This window comes from Scomber japonicus, chromosome 12 (genome assembly GCF_027409825.1).
Source record: "Scomber japonicus isolate fScoJap1 chromosome 12, fScoJap1.pri, whole genome shotgun sequence".
Lineage (NCBI taxonomy): Eukaryota > Metazoa > Chordata > Actinopteri > Scombriformes > Scombridae > Scomber > Scomber japonicus.
In genome coordinates, this window is record NC_070589.1 from 10,076,122 (window position 1) to 10,095,774 (window position 19,653).

At 38.2% G+C, this 19,653-nt stretch overlaps 2 protein-coding genes across 2 annotated transcripts; one reads left to right on the top strand and one right to left on the bottom strand.

Annotated features, from left to right (window-relative positions):
• Nucleotides 1–2,943: 2,943 nt before the first annotated feature.
• casq1a (calsequestrin 1a) lies at nucleotides 2,944–11,396 on the bottom strand. Its single transcript, XM_053329729.1, has 11 exons — nucleotides 11,004–11,396; nucleotides 7,499–7,592; nucleotides 7,165–7,265; nucleotides 6,886–6,997; nucleotides 6,538–6,611; nucleotides 5,247–5,377; nucleotides 4,671–4,716; nucleotides 4,524–4,578; nucleotides 4,241–4,341; nucleotides 4,023–4,097; nucleotides 2,944–3,526 (listed from the first exon to the last, which is right to left on the bottom strand). The coding sequence occupies exons 1-11, from the start codon at nucleotides 11,238–11,240 to the stop codon at nucleotides 3,245–3,247; spliced, it is 1,308 nt and encodes a 435-aa protein (XP_053185704.1). The 5' UTR covers nucleotides 11,241–11,396; the 3' UTR covers nucleotides 2,944–3,244.
• A 3,030-nt stretch (nucleotides 11,397–14,426) lies between these two features.
• Nucleotides 14,427–18,870, top strand: LOC128368925 (crystallin J1A-like). The gene is made up of 10 exons (XM_053329849.1): nucleotides 14,427–14,525; nucleotides 14,999–15,065; nucleotides 15,305–15,481; nucleotides 16,045–16,143; nucleotides 16,232–16,324; nucleotides 16,412–16,568; nucleotides 17,335–17,450; nucleotides 17,704–17,781; nucleotides 17,939–18,078; nucleotides 18,554–18,870. Exons 2-10 carry the CDS (start codon nucleotides 14,999–15,001, stop codon nucleotides 18,650–18,652), a joined length of 1,026 nt encoding a protein of 341 aa, XP_053185824.1. The 5' UTR covers nucleotides 14,427–14,525; the 3' UTR covers nucleotides 18,653–18,870.
• The last annotated feature ends 783 nt before the right edge of the window (nucleotides 18,871–19,653 follow it).

Consider the following 19,653-nt stretch of genomic DNA (forward strand, 5'->3'; position numbering starts at 1 on the left):
TGAAAAAACGTTTTCCTCACTGTTAACATTCCTCCTGTTCATACTGGCTATGAAAAGTTTCCCTTCAAATGCTCTTTCATTGTAAGTGATGGGGGCAAAATCCACAGTGTGTCCACCAGGCGTGAAGCCAGTAATTGGACTGGACGACTCCGCCAAGCCAAGTTTGATCAAAATACATTTTGTAACAATGAATATACAAAACATATAAGGACACAAATAAATATAAACTGGATTTATTGTTGAATTTCTCGTCTGATTACAACAGAATTACTAAAATGAGTCATAGAAGTCGGATTGTAACTGGTTGCTCTGGTTCGGAGCTTAGCTAACTGTTTTTTCAGGCTTGACATGAACACTACAACAATGTAATGTTGAAATGTTAATTTTGAGGGCGTGGTTTATGTGCAGATCGTTTTTATTGTGAGCTGTTGAGCTGACCGTGGAACTGAAGCAACAGTGGCTTTGGGCTTTAATGAAGGCATGAGGTACAGTATACGTTAAGCTGTCAGGGTTTATGATTGTACACTGTGTACTTTGCGCAGGACAACTGTTAATTTTTAGTGCTGTGTGCTGTAGAGCCGATGCACAGCTGCTTACTGTATCCTTTTTTAGGCAGGATAGGCCATAAAAGACGCGTGTTGTCTGTACTGTTGTGTACAGTCTTTAGAGACTGATGTCATTGAGCATTTTGGATAGGCAGTGTTTTGCTGTTATTGCAAAGTAAACTGGGTGCTGCTTTTTCAGTTTGTCTGTTTTTTCTTTTTTCTTTGAATTTTTCAGTTTATCTAGGAAATGATGGACCACCCAAAGTAACATTTCTGCGTAGGTCACTTGTGTCTGCACATTTGTCGTGTGTGCATTATTCTGTGCAATATGCAGCTTCACTATGACTGAGAGGTGGAGACAAAAACCACATTGTAAATACAACTAAAAAAACCTCTCTCACACACAAGTCTAAATTCTACTTGTTCTGCCTTGTGGAAAAATCCAGAATGTATGAGTGAGCAAATATTTTTCACTTCAGAACTTTAACTGCTGGACACAAGTACATTCAAGTGTTTGCGCACTAGAGGCTTCAAGTTTCCACATCACACTTGTGTAAGTTGTATACTGGACCTCATTTGGCCCCAAACTAGTTGTGATGTCATAAATAATCCTCATAGTTATTAAGGCTTGTAAAAAAAATGTAAAAGTTCTATGTGTAGAATTGTGAAGCAAATTGCAAACTTACAACTGTATACTGTTTGCATAACAACCAAATTGACAATGTCAGTCAGGTCTTACTAGTTATCCTCTGTTGATTGACGTTTTCGTGTCTCCATATGGATAGAACCATAAACCTGTCTATTTACATTAAGTGTCTCTCCTCTTGATATGGCTGTGAGCTTTAATCTTGGGCTGAATATAATCTCAAGTTAATCTCACAGACGTGTTCCTTACCATTCAAAACAGGAACAGTTTCAAGGACACTGAACTCATATATCAGCCACATCTGCAGTCCCTGCTACAACCTAACAATCAGGAAATACCACAGATGAACAATGGAGTGTTAAAAATCATCACCAACATTACATTACTTAACATATGTAACAAGACATTCACATTTTTGGTTGGAATAGAGTGTAGGAATACAGTTTGCATGTCTGTCAAATGTGCAGGTTGGGTATTTGAGAGCTGAACATGGTACTGACACAACAACGGCCTTAGGTTATAATGAAGGCACAAAGGGTATGTTACATGTGCAGGTTCTGTCTAAGTTAACACCTTCTCTGCTGTCTGGGTTTGTGTTTTGTTGCCACTTTGCACATTTAAAAGCTTGTAAGAGGCTTCAGCAGTCTGAGTTAGTCATATCAAGTGGATATCTGACACATTTACAGTCTTTTTAACATCAAATTCTTTCTTTGTGTTTTTACTGTTGAGCTGTGGTGGAGGTATAGTTACAAAAGAGGGACTTTGGCACTAAAAACACTGTAACGTTGAAAGATATCTACTTGATTTGACTCATTAGGACAGCTGAATCTTCTCTAGATAAACCTTTAAATAGATTTTTGCACTGAAGGAGGACTGTGGACTTTGGCCCCTATCACTGACATTGTAAGTGTATTATGAAGGGATCTTCTGTTGGTCTGTATGAACAGGTGGAATTGTTATGACTAAAAAAAAATCTATTTCAGTGTTTATCTGGTCACTGAGACAGACTTGAACAATTGTGAACCTATCGTTTAAATTTCTTACCTTCTTGCATGAAACAGATCCCCTCTTTTTTGCTTTGTGTTACTGTAGATCTTTTGGGTGTGGGTTCTGGAATGACACTGACACCATTTTCCACATAGAAACTCAGAAGCTTTATATACCCATAGAGCTTTTAAGTGTGTAACTCTATCAGACATGGTGTGATGAGTGCAATGTTTTTGAAAAAGTGTGTAACCCACTCTGAAGCACATTTAGCCTTTAATACACAACATTAGGGAAACAATTCCTCATGTAAGTGAGTTTTTAAGATCATGATGGATTTGTAATTACTGTATTTCGAATTCACACACACAGTTGTGGGGTTTCTGTCCAAGCTGTCATTTATTTAAGACTTTACAGTAAGTAAATTCTCTTGTTACAAAAATAGAATATGGCTGTTGTTATATTTCATCATTGTAGAAAACATCCATATGATGTACAGCACTTTCAGTGTACAGCGTTACATTGATTTCACAGAGTAGGCCGGTGATACTTAAGACCCGTCAGAAAAGCCTGCTAGCACCTTTAGATTTGACTTCAGTTGTTTCGATACTGGGGCAAACAAAAAAATAAGTGAACATTAAGAAAACACATTCAAAGTGCAACAGACTTCACAGATGGACTCAGACATAATGCATACAACAATGCAACCCTCCAGTACTTTGGAAAATAAAAACTTTCATAATATAAAAATCACTAGTAGTAGATGGCAAGGTTTTGAAGTAATTTCTTTTTTTATTGTACCAGACAGTTACATGTGGGAATAAAGCTACTGTGGGATCGTACTTTGTTACAGAGGGGATTAGTGAATAAGTAAGGGTAGAGGGATAAATGAGAAATGGAATATTGTTCTGCTGAGATGCAGCGTGAGTATGATGAAAAGATGCAATATCAAAATGAACTGACGAGTTCAACGTAAGAACTAGTTACAAAAGAGGGTGATTTGACAGTTAGTGATGTCGACTCTTGAAACTGCATTGGTCAGACTTAAAGTAAATTATGACTCAATGATTTAGTCGTCGTCGTCATCATCGTCGTCATCGTCATCATCGTCGTCGTCATCGTCGTCGTCATCATCGTCATCATCGTCGTCGTCGTCATCATCGTCATCATCGTCGTCGTCGTCATCATCATCGTCATCATCGTCGTCGTCGTCGTCGTCATCATCATCATCGTCATCATCATCATCATCAGGATCGATTTCTCCTGACAGAACATCTTCAATCCAGTCCTCCAGCTCGTCTGCAGTTGGTAAGTCTTCATCATCTTCTATGTCCATCCATACACTGTCAGCCTGCACAGCGAGGAAGAACATATGAAACCAACTCAGCTGTACATGTTCTGCCTTAAACATATAGCACTGACATACACAAACACTGAATGATATATAAGGGTCAATGATGGGTTTTTTGTGTCTATGTCGTTAATATTTAATATTAATCATTCTTTTGTGGTTACACCATTTGACATTTTCAGGAGCATTCATTCTTACTTTTTGTTTAAAAAAAATAAATGGTGCAAATGTCATTTTTCAAATGACATAAAACTATCAAAAATACAAAGTGTACATTTTGACAAACCTGATGCTGCTTTTAAAACTATTTTTTAAAATATTTTTGAATTGTTCAACCTGCCAACCCTTATTTGTCACTGACAGATATATATAGGGTTGAATGAATGAATCTGCTAGGGGTAACCAGTTGGTAGTCCAGCCTTGGATACATAGTACAACAGAGTACAGCAAAACACACAAATCTGTAAGCCATCTCTGAATAAAGTGTATAACTCACATCGTCAGCATCAACAACACCAATCTGAGGGCTGGACAGGTCAATTCCAAAAGTCTTCTCCCAGTGTGGCACGAGCTACAGGGACAATAAACATGTTTTTGTGAAAAATATGATTTATTGTACTTGTACTTGTACTATAAATCTTTACATCTTCATTAAATATCAGTTCTTAGGTGATTCGCGATTTTCTGCATATTGCACTGTGGTCATATTCTTACCAGAGGGAAGTCATCAGGGTCAATCCAGATGATGCTGAGGTCAGGGTTGTGTGTGTTATCCTGTGCAACCTGCTTCAGGATCTCCAGGAACTCAAAGCCATCTGAGGAGTGGAGACAAACACTATATTGAAGATAAGACTGAACAATTGCAGGTTTCTTTGAGGGAGTGATAGGAGTAAATTATATATTTGCTGATTCTTTATTACTACTTTATTCTAGATTTTGATTAGTTTAATAGGCAGATTTTCGGTTTGTAGCATTTTTACATAAATTGTTCTTTTACCTAGGTCAGACTCCTCTGCAAAAGCAACAATGTGTTCACCATCAATATCATCAGCCTGTAGAAAGAATAAAGAGAAAATAAACACACAGGGGCAAACTTCATCAACAGTCATCCATGATGTTGTCCTGAGGGCATTAAAGTTCTTACCCAGATCTCGTACATGTTGTATGGTTGCAGCTTCCTCAGAGTTGGTCTTCAAAAACAAAGAGGAATTAGATTATATACATTTTGTTCTTTATACTGGAAGGTTAAATACACCCTCCAGACATTTTTAGGACATATAAAAATCTAATTATAAATAATCATTGACAAGCTTTTTACTTAAAAATGTCCAGTTTCCTTGTAAAAAATCATTATAACTCTTCAACTCTAAACTCTACTTCCTCTTTCTCATGTAAAAATCCAGAATCATTGAATATGCAAATAATTTTTATTTAAGAAGTTTAACTGCTGGACACAAGATGTCTCCTACTTCACTATAAAGTTAATTCTCAGTGTTTGTGCACTGGAGGCTTAGATTTTCCATACCACACTTGTGTAAGTTGTATACTGGCCCTCGATTTGTTCCAAACTAGATGTGATGTCACAAATAATCCTTGTAGGTATCTCCTTAAACTCAAATTTAAAGGTTCTATATGTAGAATTATGAAGTGAATTACATGTATTAATAGTTTTTTGCTGCCAATGAGTGGACGAGTTGTAATGTAACTTTCGACGACTCACCTGTCATTATCTTCAATGTACTTCACCAGCTCTTCCTCAGTGTAAGGTTTTCCAGGGATGGCCACTGGATCATCAGTGAAGGGTTCATAGAAGTCCACTTCATTAAGCTTCAGGTCCAGAGCCTTGGCAACCTGCAACACAAGATCAAAAAGATTGGACTAATAGTAAAATACCAGGGAATCATGTTGTGATGATGGTTGATAATGCAGATAAATTATACAGTTTTAAAAGTAGAGAGAATGAAAAGCAATGCACAGTATTGATTGTGAGTCATTTTGACTGACTGAGCACAGCAACCAGATGTTAAGATTTTTATAGTTTTGAATAAAAAGGTTCATGTAGAAACTGTATGTATTCTATATGTTTTAATTAAATAAAGAGAAATAGTGATAAAACCTTTAACAGACATCAGTTTATGTTTTGAATGTTCAGCCTCAAGATCTAGACAATGTGTAGATCCATTTTTAATAATTTAGCATTTTTATCTAGAAAAACTGTTTTACAAACTGTACTTCTGACCCTATATAATAAAAATTAAGCAATCTTGAAAATGACTACTTTCCACCATAAGGAGTTGGTCTAAAGACACATCTATCACAGCAATATTTTTATATTTATAAATAGTTACATGTAAAAAAAAAAAAAAAAAAAGGTCTGAGCATCTTCCTGGGATACCTCAAGGAACAATTCATGGCCCATTGCTTTTTTTTTGTGTAAATGGCAAAGAATTAGTTTTGAGCCATGTGTAGGAATAACACTAAACTGCATGATTAATTCCAAATAAATCAAATGCCATACTTACAACTCATGCATTTTTTTGAAGTATAGGTTTCATTTCCATAATATCAAAATAATTCATAGTTCTAAAATAGTAAAAGTTAACATGGGTTTACACATTTAGTAGCATTTTATAACTAATTCAGACCCTTATTGTGCATTAAAAAGAGTGGATGAGAGTGAGCAACTCAAAGGAATGTGGCTTCTACTACAATTTGGGATTTAAGAGATAGTGAGCTGGCAGAAAAAGGGTGGCCCATTAAGGTTGGGGCAGTCTAATTTTATTTGAAAAGAAAAACAAAGTTGTTCATTTTCAAAACTGTCCATGGCTGGTGGAGGAAGGCACAGCTTTTAGTCATGTTCTTGGTGCTTTAATTTAAATGCAATACCTTTTGGATGTTTTTTTTCGTTGATGTTGTGTCCTCTTGAATACATGTTTCCTCCATCCCTTGCACATATCTTTGTTTGGTTTTACTATGCTGTATGTATTTATTTTGGTGGTCTAATTACTCACCTTGGCACTGAAGGTGGCAAAGAACTTGACGTGAGGATGGAACTCTTCAGCAGCGTCGGCAAAAGCCTCAAAATCTGAAATTTTATAGGCATCCATCAAGTTGTTTCAGTAGATCAGCACCTGTATGAAATATCTAAAAATGTTGTAGACTTGTTGATCTCATCATTAATGTAGCTCTTTGTATGCTCACTTGAAAACCATCTTAAAATGAAATCAATCAAACAGCCTGAGCCTGATCTCTGTTGCATTTGCTTGATATACAGTTATTACAGCATTTATATTTAAAATCACCTGTAAGAAAAAACAGACTTAAACAAGTTATCATGCCATCACAGTACAGATTCTTACGTTCTGACTTGTGACTCTTAAAGTAGCCCACCAATTTGATGTCCTCCTCCATGTTTTCGAAGCCTTTCAGTTCCCTACTATTGTCAATAATTTCCACTGGGTCTTCAAGAACCTATGAAGCAAATGTGGGGCAGTGGCAGAGAGGGTGGGAGACAGTAGAGATAGGTGAGATAGAAAAGAAGGACTCAGAGTACGGTGATATGAGTTATCTTAAAAGAAAGCAAATTTTGGTTGAGAGACTTTGTTTGCTAAAAACTGGGAGATTATATCCTCACGAACATCATAGATGAACTCCACAAGAGTGTCTGCTGCAAGCTCTCCATCATACTCTATGATTTCATCATCTGTGAAGATGTAGATGCTGTCGGATTCATCAAGGCCTGAGAGAGAAAAGAACATATTGAGTGTTTAACCAAAAGTTCAGTCTGGATCAAAGGTCAGACATTTGACTTGGCCTAATCCTTACCATATCGTTCATGTTTGTCATGTGTAAGAATAGGAAAGTAAATGAGTTACTTCTGCATTATTACACATAACAGATGAATAGTGAAGTGATACTGGTGAGTCTTGTATTTCCAAGTGTTTGCAGATGTGTTTATTTCATTGTGTTTACCTAATTTCTTTGCAATGACTTTGTCGAGCTTTGCATCAAGGAGCCCGACTCCAACATCCTCATCATCAAACTCTTCCAGTACCTGGGCTGCAAGCTGTGAAACAAAGCCACTGTCACAGAACTGAAGACCTGATCCTGACACTTTAATATATAAAACATGGGAAGACATTTGTGTCCATATCTTATGTATTTGACAGCATTCTACACACGCTATTTACACCTTTTTGACAAAGTTGTCTCACTCTGTAGTTTCATTACCATAAAAGCCTGCTTTTCAGAGCGCTGCTTATGCACTTTCTAAATCTGTATGAAACTTGAACCTTGTGAGTGACAGTTGGTTTCACCAATGGCAATTCCACATTCACATGTCGCACTGAGGAAGTAGTTTGAGGGTTGTCTAAGTGTGTTTGGAGGATAAATTGTATGCATGCATGCATGCACGCACGCACGCACACACATACACATAAACACCTACACACATGCACACTGGTGTCAGAGATCTTGAGCAGCTGCTTTTACTGGCATAAATAGTGTGACTAACTAGGCTGTCATTCAGTTTGTTGTGCAGATAATTCAGATCATTTCTTTTAATGTGAAACTGCAGCTGGGTGGGGCACACTGAAGGAATGCAGAGCTTGTAGCAACATATCTTTCAAATAATATATGGTGTAAAGGCATTCGCAACTGAATTAATTTAAATCGCTTCATTGCTCCCTGGTACATTTTGTCGCAAACTCCACCCTTTTTAAATAGGCTAAAATAAATATGTGAAGGCTAAGTGAGTAGCTAAAGGACACGTTTGATAATAAATTGCACTCTGCTTCTCAAATGATTGTCTGTTTTCCTGTGTAACTACTGCACTGTAGGTTCGACTTGTAAATACAACAAATACATTACTATATTTAAACAAATTAAACAAACAACAAATATATTATAATCATTCCATTCAACCTTCCTAATTTCATTATTCAACTGGAGGTTGGCTGTTTATCTTGATTTTAATGTATCTTTCTGATAAGTAATTTGGCTAAATCTTGAGATTTCACAGCTTTATATAAGCTGTAAAGTTGTCTTGGACATTGCTGTTCTGAATGTGTAATATGGCTGATGTCATCTCTTAAGGGTAACTGAACCTCCCCAACAACATGTAAAGTAAAACCAAAAGACTCTGTATCTAGGATGGGATTTCAGAGCTTGATAACTGCAACATGTAAAATGCTCAGCAGATGTACAATATTTCAAATTCAAATATTATAATTTTGTTGACTGAGCTGTAAATACACTAAACATTTGATAGAAATGCTATTTCCCAACATCATAATGAGATAGTTACCAATGCCACACCATTGGTCAAAAAGATTTTTTTCTCCTATTGGACAGTGGCCCAACCCATTTTGATATCCCAAGTGTTTAAGGTGGAAATATATTGAACCTTATGAACTAATCTATGTCTGCTTTAATAGACAGTGAGCAGTTCAACAGGACAGTGTAAACGCAGATCCTCTAAACAACATAGAAAAGTGCCAAAATGATTGAGGATTAGATCTAAAGGTAGGCCATCTTAACAATTCCTATGACGATGATGAGGTATAAAAACACATAGATTTTTATTTCCTCCCTCCCATCATGTCAGTGCTCAGGAGAGTGTCTCTGAAACATCTGAAACTGCAAACCCTTGCTGTTGTCTGTTACTAATAATAAAACCTCATTAAATATAAATCATAATGCATTCATAAGGAGAAACACAAGCCTTCAAGGGAGCTCAACCCACCACAAAAGCAGCTTGGGATAAATATAGCGCCAGAGCCACACCAGCCCAGGGACTATTTTGGCGAGGTGGCGCTGATGCTCAGTGCTCAAGGATCCGCTGACAAGTACAGTACTGCAAGTGCCAATCACAGCGCAGAGCTGAGCCGGCACTACTGGAGCCAGAACCAGCAGTGCTGGCCTGCAGCCCTGAGAGTGAGCCTTAACGCCCCATACAGAGACACTGTTGAGATGATGTGATATACTAAGGAGGGCAGCTTCTCTATCTCACTGTTCTGGTTATTAATGTTTTCCTCTCTATTAATATATTATTATTATTTTCGTCCCGTCATCATCCCCTTTCATTTATTTGTTCACCCATTATTTGTTGAGTGGTGGATTTAGGTGAAGCATAAAACAATCTTCTCTGCTATATTAATACATGGAGAACAGATGTTGAATGTATTATTCAGTTGTACTAAAACTTGATTTATTTGTGCATAATAAAGGCGTATGATGAGGGTGTATGATCACAGCTGTCAGTAACAAATTAGAGAAAGCACTTGAATGTTTCAGTCCTCAAAATCATCCCAATGATTGATTTTGAATTTGGTTGCAATTGACGTTTTTTTCTGCTCTTTATTGTGTAAGTTCTTAAAGGTGCCACCAGTGACTCTCATTAAAATATAATAACATGCCAAACAAGTGTATAAGGTCATTAAATCATGGTTGCCACATGATCCAGTGAATATATTCCATAGACACTACCCCTATCACTTTTATTATAGAAGAGCAGCTTTCACTGCTACATTTCTTCAAATGATTTTCATCAATTGTCAGTGTAAAATATTGTTTGTGAATCAGTTAGGTCTATATAATGTGGGATGTCTAAGATTTAATGTCTGGAAAAGTGAGCATGCTCTCCATCAGCTTTAATTTTCATTTTGCGTACTGTTTTTAGTTCAGTTTAAAATGGCTCCTGTGTATCTGGGCGACTATAAACATGTAATTAACTTAACCCAAAGCGAAAATGTAAAAAAAAAATCCCTGAAATATGAGCTTTGGCAGTACACAACGTACAGTATTTTTTTGTAACCTGAGATCCAAGCTTGATAAATTGTTGTTTGACAGCGCAGCTTTGTGCTGAGTGATGACGTCATGTCTCTCTGTGAGGAATGTGATGAAACCTCAGAGTACCCAAGCTGACAGGGGGTCCGAGGTGCGAAAGGCATATGGAGGTGTTTTAAGTGTATCAACTCCTACACACTCACACACATACACATATTATACACAAGCTCAGCCTTTGCCAGAATAAATGACATGTTGAGTCCTCACAGCTCAGCCCTTTGGGTGGACGACACTGACGACACACTGCAGGCTTGTGACACGTTTTTTGGGACTTCATCTATCAGCATTTCTGAATCCAGAGAAGCTATTTTCCAACTTGTAGCATCACTTTCCCATGATAACTCTCTGTGTGTCCAGTTTCACATTTAACACATTTCAAATCGTGCACACAAAAAATCTGTTTTTACTTTCCCTCCTTATATCTTATTAAACTTCCTCTCCCAGCACCACCCTGTCTTATATTTTACATCTGCATCATATAAATCATTACACCTAAATTAAATTCAACAGTATGAAAACTCTGCTAGAACCTCACAACCCAAGGTCTAGTTCAACTAGTTGTGCTGCTTCCTTATCAGTATGCCATCCTCTTTATTCTACCCATCTACCAATAGTTCCCATCTCAACCCACCTCAAGGGCCAGCTCCTCAATCTCAAATTGTTTCTGGGCGACGCGGCTGGATCCGGGATGATCATGGTAGTACACCACCATGGCGTCGTACTTCTTCATCACAGACTTATAGTTCTTGGCGTGGAGGTCATGGACGCGGTCCTTGCCATCATACATAGGGAAGTCCAAGCTGTCTTTGCCCAGTGATATCCCCGCAAAGGACAGCAGGACTGCCACAAGCACCCAGGTCCACTTCATGGCTCCTCTCTACAATACTGTAGATGTATATGTAGTTTCAGAAAATAAAACCAAGGGAGGTAAAAAAAAAAAAAAAAATAGTTTAGTGAAAGTATGAACCCCTTCCAATCCGCGTCACCCAGAAGAGAGCAAGACCAACTCTTGCATCCACCTTATTAAAAACCCCACATGGGCAACTGACAGTGGGGCACAGGGTGCGAGAGGGTTGGGCTAAGTTTGACATAGGTGTGAGTGTATGTCTATGTGGGGTGTAATTGAGTATGGGGGCCACTGCGGTTGCTGGGGTGACAGCTTTGTGTGTGCGTGTGTGTGTGTGTGTGTGTGTGTGTTTGTGTATGTATGTGTGTGTGTATCTGTGTGTGTTACACACATGTCAAAGTGGGTGGAGAGAGGAACTGAGGATCAACCTGCTCTCTGTCTCTATCCAGGCTGAGAACAGGGGAAGACCAGTGATGGAGATGGAGGGAGACGGTGCATGAGTGAGGAATAAAGAGATAAAGAAGGATAGGATGTGTGTGTGTGTGTGTTTTTTGTGTGTTTGTGTGTATGTGTGAGTCTGAAAACCTGTGTGCCAAATGAAGAAAGATTGATATGATGGATTTAGATGTGGCTGTGAATATGAGGCACTCTTTTCCCTTATTAAGTGTAGATGGATCCCAGCTAAAAATAATGGACGTAGGACATATCAGGAGGGGGTGCTGGTGTCTAATTTGCTCCTTCTGGCACCAGCGCTGCGCTAGAATGTGGAACTGGGTCGCTCAGGGACATGAAGGAGAGGAGAAGAGAGGGTGGGTGCACCTGCTTAGGATTCAGTAGACTTACATATAGGTGTCACTTCTCCCTGACTCAAGAAGAAGGTTTTAGATTTTTAAAGGGGTGCTCATTTTTTTCGGGGGTGGGGGGGTTATGTTGTTATGTGCATACAGTACACGTGTGTCCTGTGCAATGTGTGCATGTGCGCTTGACATAATCATCTGAGATATTACTTTACAAATTGAAAGGGAAGAGGTAAGCTATAAATAAATACAGGCTACATGGTATCGTAATACTCCGTCTGACCCCCGAACACACACACACTCATACAAATACACGACACACCCCTCTTTTCAGTAGCAAGGAATGTAAGCCTACAGTATTAAAGATTTAGTCTAAGAGGAAGGGTTGAAAGATGCACCATTTGTGTGTGCGTGTGTGTGTGAGAAAGAGAGAGTGAGAGAGAGACAGTGTTACTGATGGTGGAGTGGAGTAAACTGAAATACAGTATATCCTGCAATGTGTGGTGTCAGAATTGAGCTGAACTGTGGCTCACTGTAACTGTAAACATTTTGACACATGTGACACATGTAAGTGGATTCAATTTCCACATCATGTATGTCTTCCGTTACAGCTTCTATGTAACCACGCTGTATCCAGACAGAATATCACACTAATGCACACTTTTGATTTTTACTCAAACTGCTTAAAATATTTGCTTTTACACCAATCAGCTACTTCGATCTCTGGGTTATTCGCATTTGAATGTCCTCTGAAAGCTCCTGCCCTGCTGCTCTCTAGGGCCTGACAATTTTAAGGATGTCACACTTTTGGCCCAGTCCCAATCAGTGATGATGCAACAGGTGTTTTAACTTTGAGGGCGATGATGGGAAAAACACCTGCTATGACATCACTTATTTGACATTTGGTCAGAGGTCACACCTATAGATCACCAGACATCAATAATGGCTGTGTTACATTTAGATGAGTCACTTTGGAGGCTCTGTTGCTGTGCGTGCTCACTCACTGATATTGACAATTAATGGAATAGAGCCTTCGTTAACGTTATTATTTACACCTGTGCTTCAAATGTCAAATGTCTATCATGAAAAGGGTCAACTGGGGGAAGAGCAGCAACAGTTTTCTTCTATAGGAGACATTTTGACATTTCACCATAGGAGAAGCACAGGTGTAAATAATAAAATTAATGATGGCTGAGTTCCATTTAGCTGCTTCAGTTTCAGGGTCCTGGTGTGGGACATGCCGACTCACTGTCACACTGTCACATGACTTACACTGGGACACCTGATAAGAGCAGAGCCATCGTTAATGTTATTAGTAACACCTGTGCTTCTCCCACTACGATAAGTCAAAATGTGTGCTGTGTAAAAGCTCTTATTCCTTTAATGTAGAGAACACTGAGGTGGTATTACATTCTTTTGCTTTCATTCTCATTTTCTATTAACTTCCCTAAACATGAACTTCTGCATTGAATGTCATTCTGCTGTATAAATGATTTAATGGAAATAGCTAAGGTAGTTAATGACAGGAAAAAAGTAAAGTGTAGGTAAGGTGACTTATAAATAGTAAACTAGTGCACAATTTTAACCCTTTGAGATGACATAATATTTAAAAATTTTCCCTCAACTCAATTAATCTTTTAATAGCCTGGAAGGCCTAGCTGAGCATATTTGTTTAGTCTAACATACTTTGAGAATTGGACCATCAATCTATTTACATTGGTAAAATGATGCGTATTATACAGTTGGTAGAGAGCCTAAAGGTTTGACCAAATAAGGGAACTTTTAATTTAGTTCATGCCTGTGGCATTTACTGCTCAGTAAATGACAGTCTGTACTCACCAATAAATCCACAATGTCACCTCACCCCCAAATGAGAGCTTTACTTTACACCAATTAGCTTTACAGACTACCTACTTAGTTTTTATTTGTTTCATTCACTTTTTATTTATATATTAGTCTAACATTACTTTGATTAGGCTTAAATACATGCATTTAATACACATATGCCTCATTGTTATAATAAAACGGAATACACTTTATAAGCATGTATATCTTGCCTAACAGTTCAGACTATGGCGCATGTAATTTATTGGACCAGAGGACATAGACTGTATAAAAGACCAGAAGCCAATTTTTCTTTCCTAGCACGGCGAAGACATGACTCACCCCACTCTACTTCTGATTGGCTAATACTGGTTGTCTTCGTGGGTTGGATTGGTTATGTTTAGGTATGAGGCACAAGATTGGTTAGGATTAGAATAAGAAAATCAGAGTAAGCCAATCAGAGGTAGAGTAAGGCGGGTCGTGACTTCGCCGTCCTAGGCACATATATCGCAGACCAGAGCGGGGCGGGGTTATACTAATGCTTTCCTGTGGGCGGTGCTAAAGAGCCTTAGCCTTTCATAACATTTCATTGGCACACAATGCTCTGAATTATGTTTTGAGTGAAATTTAGGAAGTGTCGAGGGTTAAAACAAACTATAATACGACCTGTGCGTCGGAGTCTAAGGTAAGACCTTTAAATGTCAGCCTAAATAGCTGCTCGGCTAGCTATATTTGTCCTGATATTAGTCTGTAATGTTTAAAAGTAGCAATGTGAAACGACTCTATGCACGTGATTGAAGGGTCATTAATGTTATTGACGCTAAAACCATTACATTCGCTGCTAGTCAGATTAATGCTGTACATAAAACACGACGGAAATGTGACTGCTGCAAGATGCAACACGCTAATATGTTTTATCTCTACCATCTTTGTTCCTCTAAGCTTTCAGATTGGTACACTATTCAGGGAAAAGCAGTAGAGTACAGATAAAATCAAGCTTCCCCTCACAGTCTCTTACTAATGAGGAATCATGTGACCAATTTATATGAATTAGTTCGTCTGTCATTCCAGCCAGTGGACAGGAAACATGACAATAACCATTCAATCTTATCCAAAATGATAACTATCCTCATAAAATCCAGTAATACTGTTTTCCAGATGGCTGCAGCTCTGGCCAACAGAGCAATAGGAGCTATCGTAGGATCAGCAGTTGCAGATGCAGCAGGTAATAATAATTTAAAAAATGTTTTAATATTGTACATTGTGGCCAGTTAGAAACAGAGTAGGAAATGATTTTCTTTGTGCCACTTCTAGTTCATAATACTGTATAAACCAATAAAATAAGTCATTTTTACAAGGGTTACTTCTTCTAGGTTCTGCCTTTCTGCTATTATCCGAGTCTTTACCTTTTAAAGACATCTTCTCCTACACTAACACTTTTATGATGATGACTCGCCCCTACAGCGCAGCCCCTCCACTGGGTCTATGACCTCCAGAAGCTGCAGGGGATTCTGGCTCAGGATCCAAACCCTGAATTTCGCTCCGAGTCGGCCAACCCGTTTTACAGGAGGCAGACGGGCCAGCAGAGTTGCTATGGAGACCAGGCTTATGTCTTGCTGGAGTCCTTGTCCGAATGTGGAGGTGGGCTCCTTCATGGTCACTTCAAACATTTACATCTCAGTCCAGCAAAAAAATTGGTTGTTGATTGTAGTTTCTGTAGTCAAGTGTGCACTTTTCATTATAGGTGCTATAATTAGACATGTGACACTTACAGATGGATCCATAGCCAGGTGATGAGCTGTACATCTGCTTTGGACATGCAGCCCCCTCATCCTCACGTCATCTGAGTTATGCAGCCATTACACCCACTAGGGCTTATTGGAAAAGATGGATTACTAAAAAAAATAACTAAAAAACAAAAAAAATATTGAAAATTGTATTTTTATTGCAGACTTTTCTACACATCTCCTGTGGCACAGTGTGAACTAATTATTGTTAGTTCACCACATCAGGCTGGTTTTTACTGTCTCTGGTGGAAATAAGATGATATATATATATATATATATATATATATATATATATGATCATTTGCCACTTTCCTATCATATGTTAATTTCTTTATCAGTTATAAAAAATGATTATGACTACATGCCTTTGCAGATAAATTTTTCCATTGTTTGAAGCTGTTTGTTCTATCTGTCCAGGTCTAAATGTTGACGATCTGAAGCAACGCACCCTGAAATTCTTTGGACCCGGATCAGAGTATGATACACCTGTCAACGATCCTTACAGAGAGAGAGGAGGTAAGAAAACTATCCAGTAGAATGAGTGGATGAAGGTGTTAGGTGTCTGATGTGAAACAGCTCAAGGGTCTTTTTCTGTGTATGTTAGGGCCAAGACCTCAGCTGCCTATCGAGGGACCATGGAGACATGGAAGTTTGAAGAGCTTCCTGAAGAACGTGGATGCTGGCAAAGAGGAGACAGGTGCTCAATCCCAGTTATGATAACTATGATATTATCAGGTGAAACAAAACTAACTGTTGTGTCTTAATGTGTTTGTTTTTTCCACAGGCTGTGAGACTGACTGTCAGATTGATGGAATAGCCAAACTGGCTCCCATAGTGGCTTTTTATGCAGGAAAGCCGGACATGCTGGAGAAGGTTGAGCAGGCCGTTCGTGTCACCCAGAATAACGATGCATGTGTGGCAGAGACGCTGGCAGCTGCAAGGTCAGTACATCCAGTATTTCCACCTAATATTACTATTGACAATACCACTAAATCTGAGAGTTGAACTATAAAAAGACAAAAAAATTATGAGTCTTTTGATTGCAAGGCACAACAGGTGTTTTGGTTCGGTTTTGAGTAGTTTTAATCAGTTTTTATAGCATGCCTCCTCTCTATCGCTACTCATTTCCTCTCACCTTTGTACTATCTGCTACCAGAATTCAGCTAAAAATGCCCCAGGAATCTTAAAAAATGTATAGAGTGAAATATAATATGATCATGTATTAATAAGGAATCTGCTAACAGAGTGTTACATTCCAGATGTGTCATAAAGTTGGACATTTTAGCGTCCACATAGAAAAAAAATGCAGTAGAGTGTAGCATTAACATTTGGTTGTTGAAGTTGTAGAAGTTTTGTGATGTTTCATTGTGGTATAGGTTGACCTGTCACTGTAAATGACACACAGTTTATTTTTAGCATGGTTTTAATCCTCAAAATAAACTCTTCTCTTTTCATTTGTTGTCATTACTGGTGAACAGAATGTTAAATGGTTCACATGAAACTAACTGTATGTGGCAAATGAAATGTGAAGGGTTTGTTTAGCAGATTGAATTAGTTTATTGTGATAACCACGAAGATTCAAGCATCAGGTATGCAGAAAGCAGAGACTATGGATTAGATAAAAAAATATATTCATTAAGCTTGAATTGTATTTGGGTGCCAAACAGAAATTTAAATAACAATTTATTGTGTGATTATTTGTCCCAGATTCCTGGAGCATTTCATCCTGAATGGTCCTGATCCAAAAGCCTTGGACACAGTGCTCGATCAGCTTAATGACCCAAACAGGAAGCAGCCACAGGATCTGGACAAAGCAGTTGCTGGTATGTGACGCTTGCAGCATTGTTACTTCACTACAGCAAAGTCACGTGGTTTAGTCATGGGATTAAAGGGTTTATTCACCCTTTCTCTTTTTGTGCCAGAAATGCTTTCTTACTAAGTGGTAAATGACCAAATAGTTACTATGTTTGTAATCATTTAAGCACTTTTTAAATTAAGGACAAAGGAATAGAAAAAAGACTTTATATCCTCTGTATGTTTGACTAACCATTGGATCCAATTCTTTTCTAATTTCAGGGCACATTGTTCAGGTGAAGGAGAATTTATCCAAGACTCCCCAGGAGCTAATCCCCACTGTGTTTCCAAACACATGAGGTATCTTTTCAAAGCTCCCACCTTCTCTGCATCGCTCTTTAAACAAGCCAAGAGCAGTAACACAGAACCGGATAGTTTTCATATAACCCAACAGTGACTGAGATGTTAAATTAAAATCCCTTCATGTCATTCACTTGTGACATTTACGGCCTTTCAGGTTTGCCAGGTGCGTTCCAAGCAGCGCTGCACGGAGTCCTGACAGGCAAGCAGTATGAGCAGGCTGTCAGAGGCACCATGAGCTGCGGGGGATGCACCAGTAGCAGAGGATCCTTCATTGGGGCCTGTCTGGGTGCTCAGGTATAACTGTCTACTAACCCCTCATTCATAAATCACACATTTATTAAGTCAGGATAGATCATTTGGTATCATGGATAAAAGAGAACTGGATACAGAAATAGTGGCCAAACCGTGGCCCAAAAAGACCATAGAAAAAGACCACCTTTTTCCCATAGACTTTAATTTTGAAAGAGATGTCTGTAGATCAGTGGATGCATTTGACTCTAGTGTGCATAGTTTGTTTACAGGAAGCGTCATTTTTGGTTGGTTTATAGGAAATACCAACCTGTCCAATGCTGTATCTACTTCTCTATATACATCCATGTTTGGTACGTGAAGAAATAAAAGCTTACGTAGGTGGTGCTCTTTTGTTCAGCGGTGACAGCTCTCACTACTCATGATAGTGTATCTACCCAGCTGACTATTTATTCTGAATAATTACTGTTTTGTATGTTTGTTGATTCATAAATGAAATGTGCCATTTTCCTTCTCCCAGATTGGATTGGAGGGAATTCCATCTTCCTGGACAGCGAAAACCCTGCGATATGAATCACTGTTGGAGCATGCCAAGAAGATAACTAAACACCACCAGTAGTTATTCTTCCTCTGGCAGTGGCAGTGTAATGAGTTTAATGATCTAAAGTGGCAAAGAAACATCATGAAAAAACTGTTGAGCTTTCACAGAACAGTCAATGAAGGTTTTTGTCTAAACTGTTGGACGACAAGAGCTAGATGTTTTTGTTTCTGTTGAAGTTAAACACGTTGGTTCAGATGTTCTGTACATGTGTTTTTCTACAATAAAGTCATTCTAAAAGAAGACCTAATGGAGAAGCTTTTGTCTGATATTTAGTCGATACCACTGGTGATCAGTTATTGTACATTAACTAGTAATAATGCACACACACTGTTGTCATTAAATGTTTTTCACATCCTCATCCATTTATTCATTAGAGGAAAAAAATAGTCTCTATTCTGCAAAAGTTTGAGGAAGTTGGCTAGAGTCATACAAAGGGTCCATGAACAAAAAAATGAAGGACTGTACTTTAGTGGTGCATATTTACATTTACAACCAATCAGATTACCTCCTATCAACTCCTGGATTGTTAGTCATTGATAGAAGGATTTTCACAACTAAAACTACACTGGTATATTCATCCTTCCTCAGGGAGAAGAGATACGTTCTTATAAGAAAATAGAATAGATATTTAATCTGTTTGCATTATACATTTGACTTCTGAAATATTTGCTTTCATTTCTTGTTGTTGTGGAGACTGATTTACTGTAATTGTATAATTTGTGCTAAATATGGAGGGTTAAAGATTAATGCAGGGATAGCAGTACATTGTATTTTACATCTTTCAGGAATGGTGTGATAGGCTTTTATACTCATTTTAAATATTTTAGGGGAAAACTGACATTATAAAAGAAGACTGTAATAACAGACCTAATAGACTCAAGAACACTGTTTCTCCGTCATACTGTATACATAAGTATTTCTGGGCACAAAGCTAGGAATATTTGTAATTAACACTGTAAGATAAAATCATACAGTTGTACACTTTATCTTTTAGTGTCTTTACTCCAGGATATTTTGGA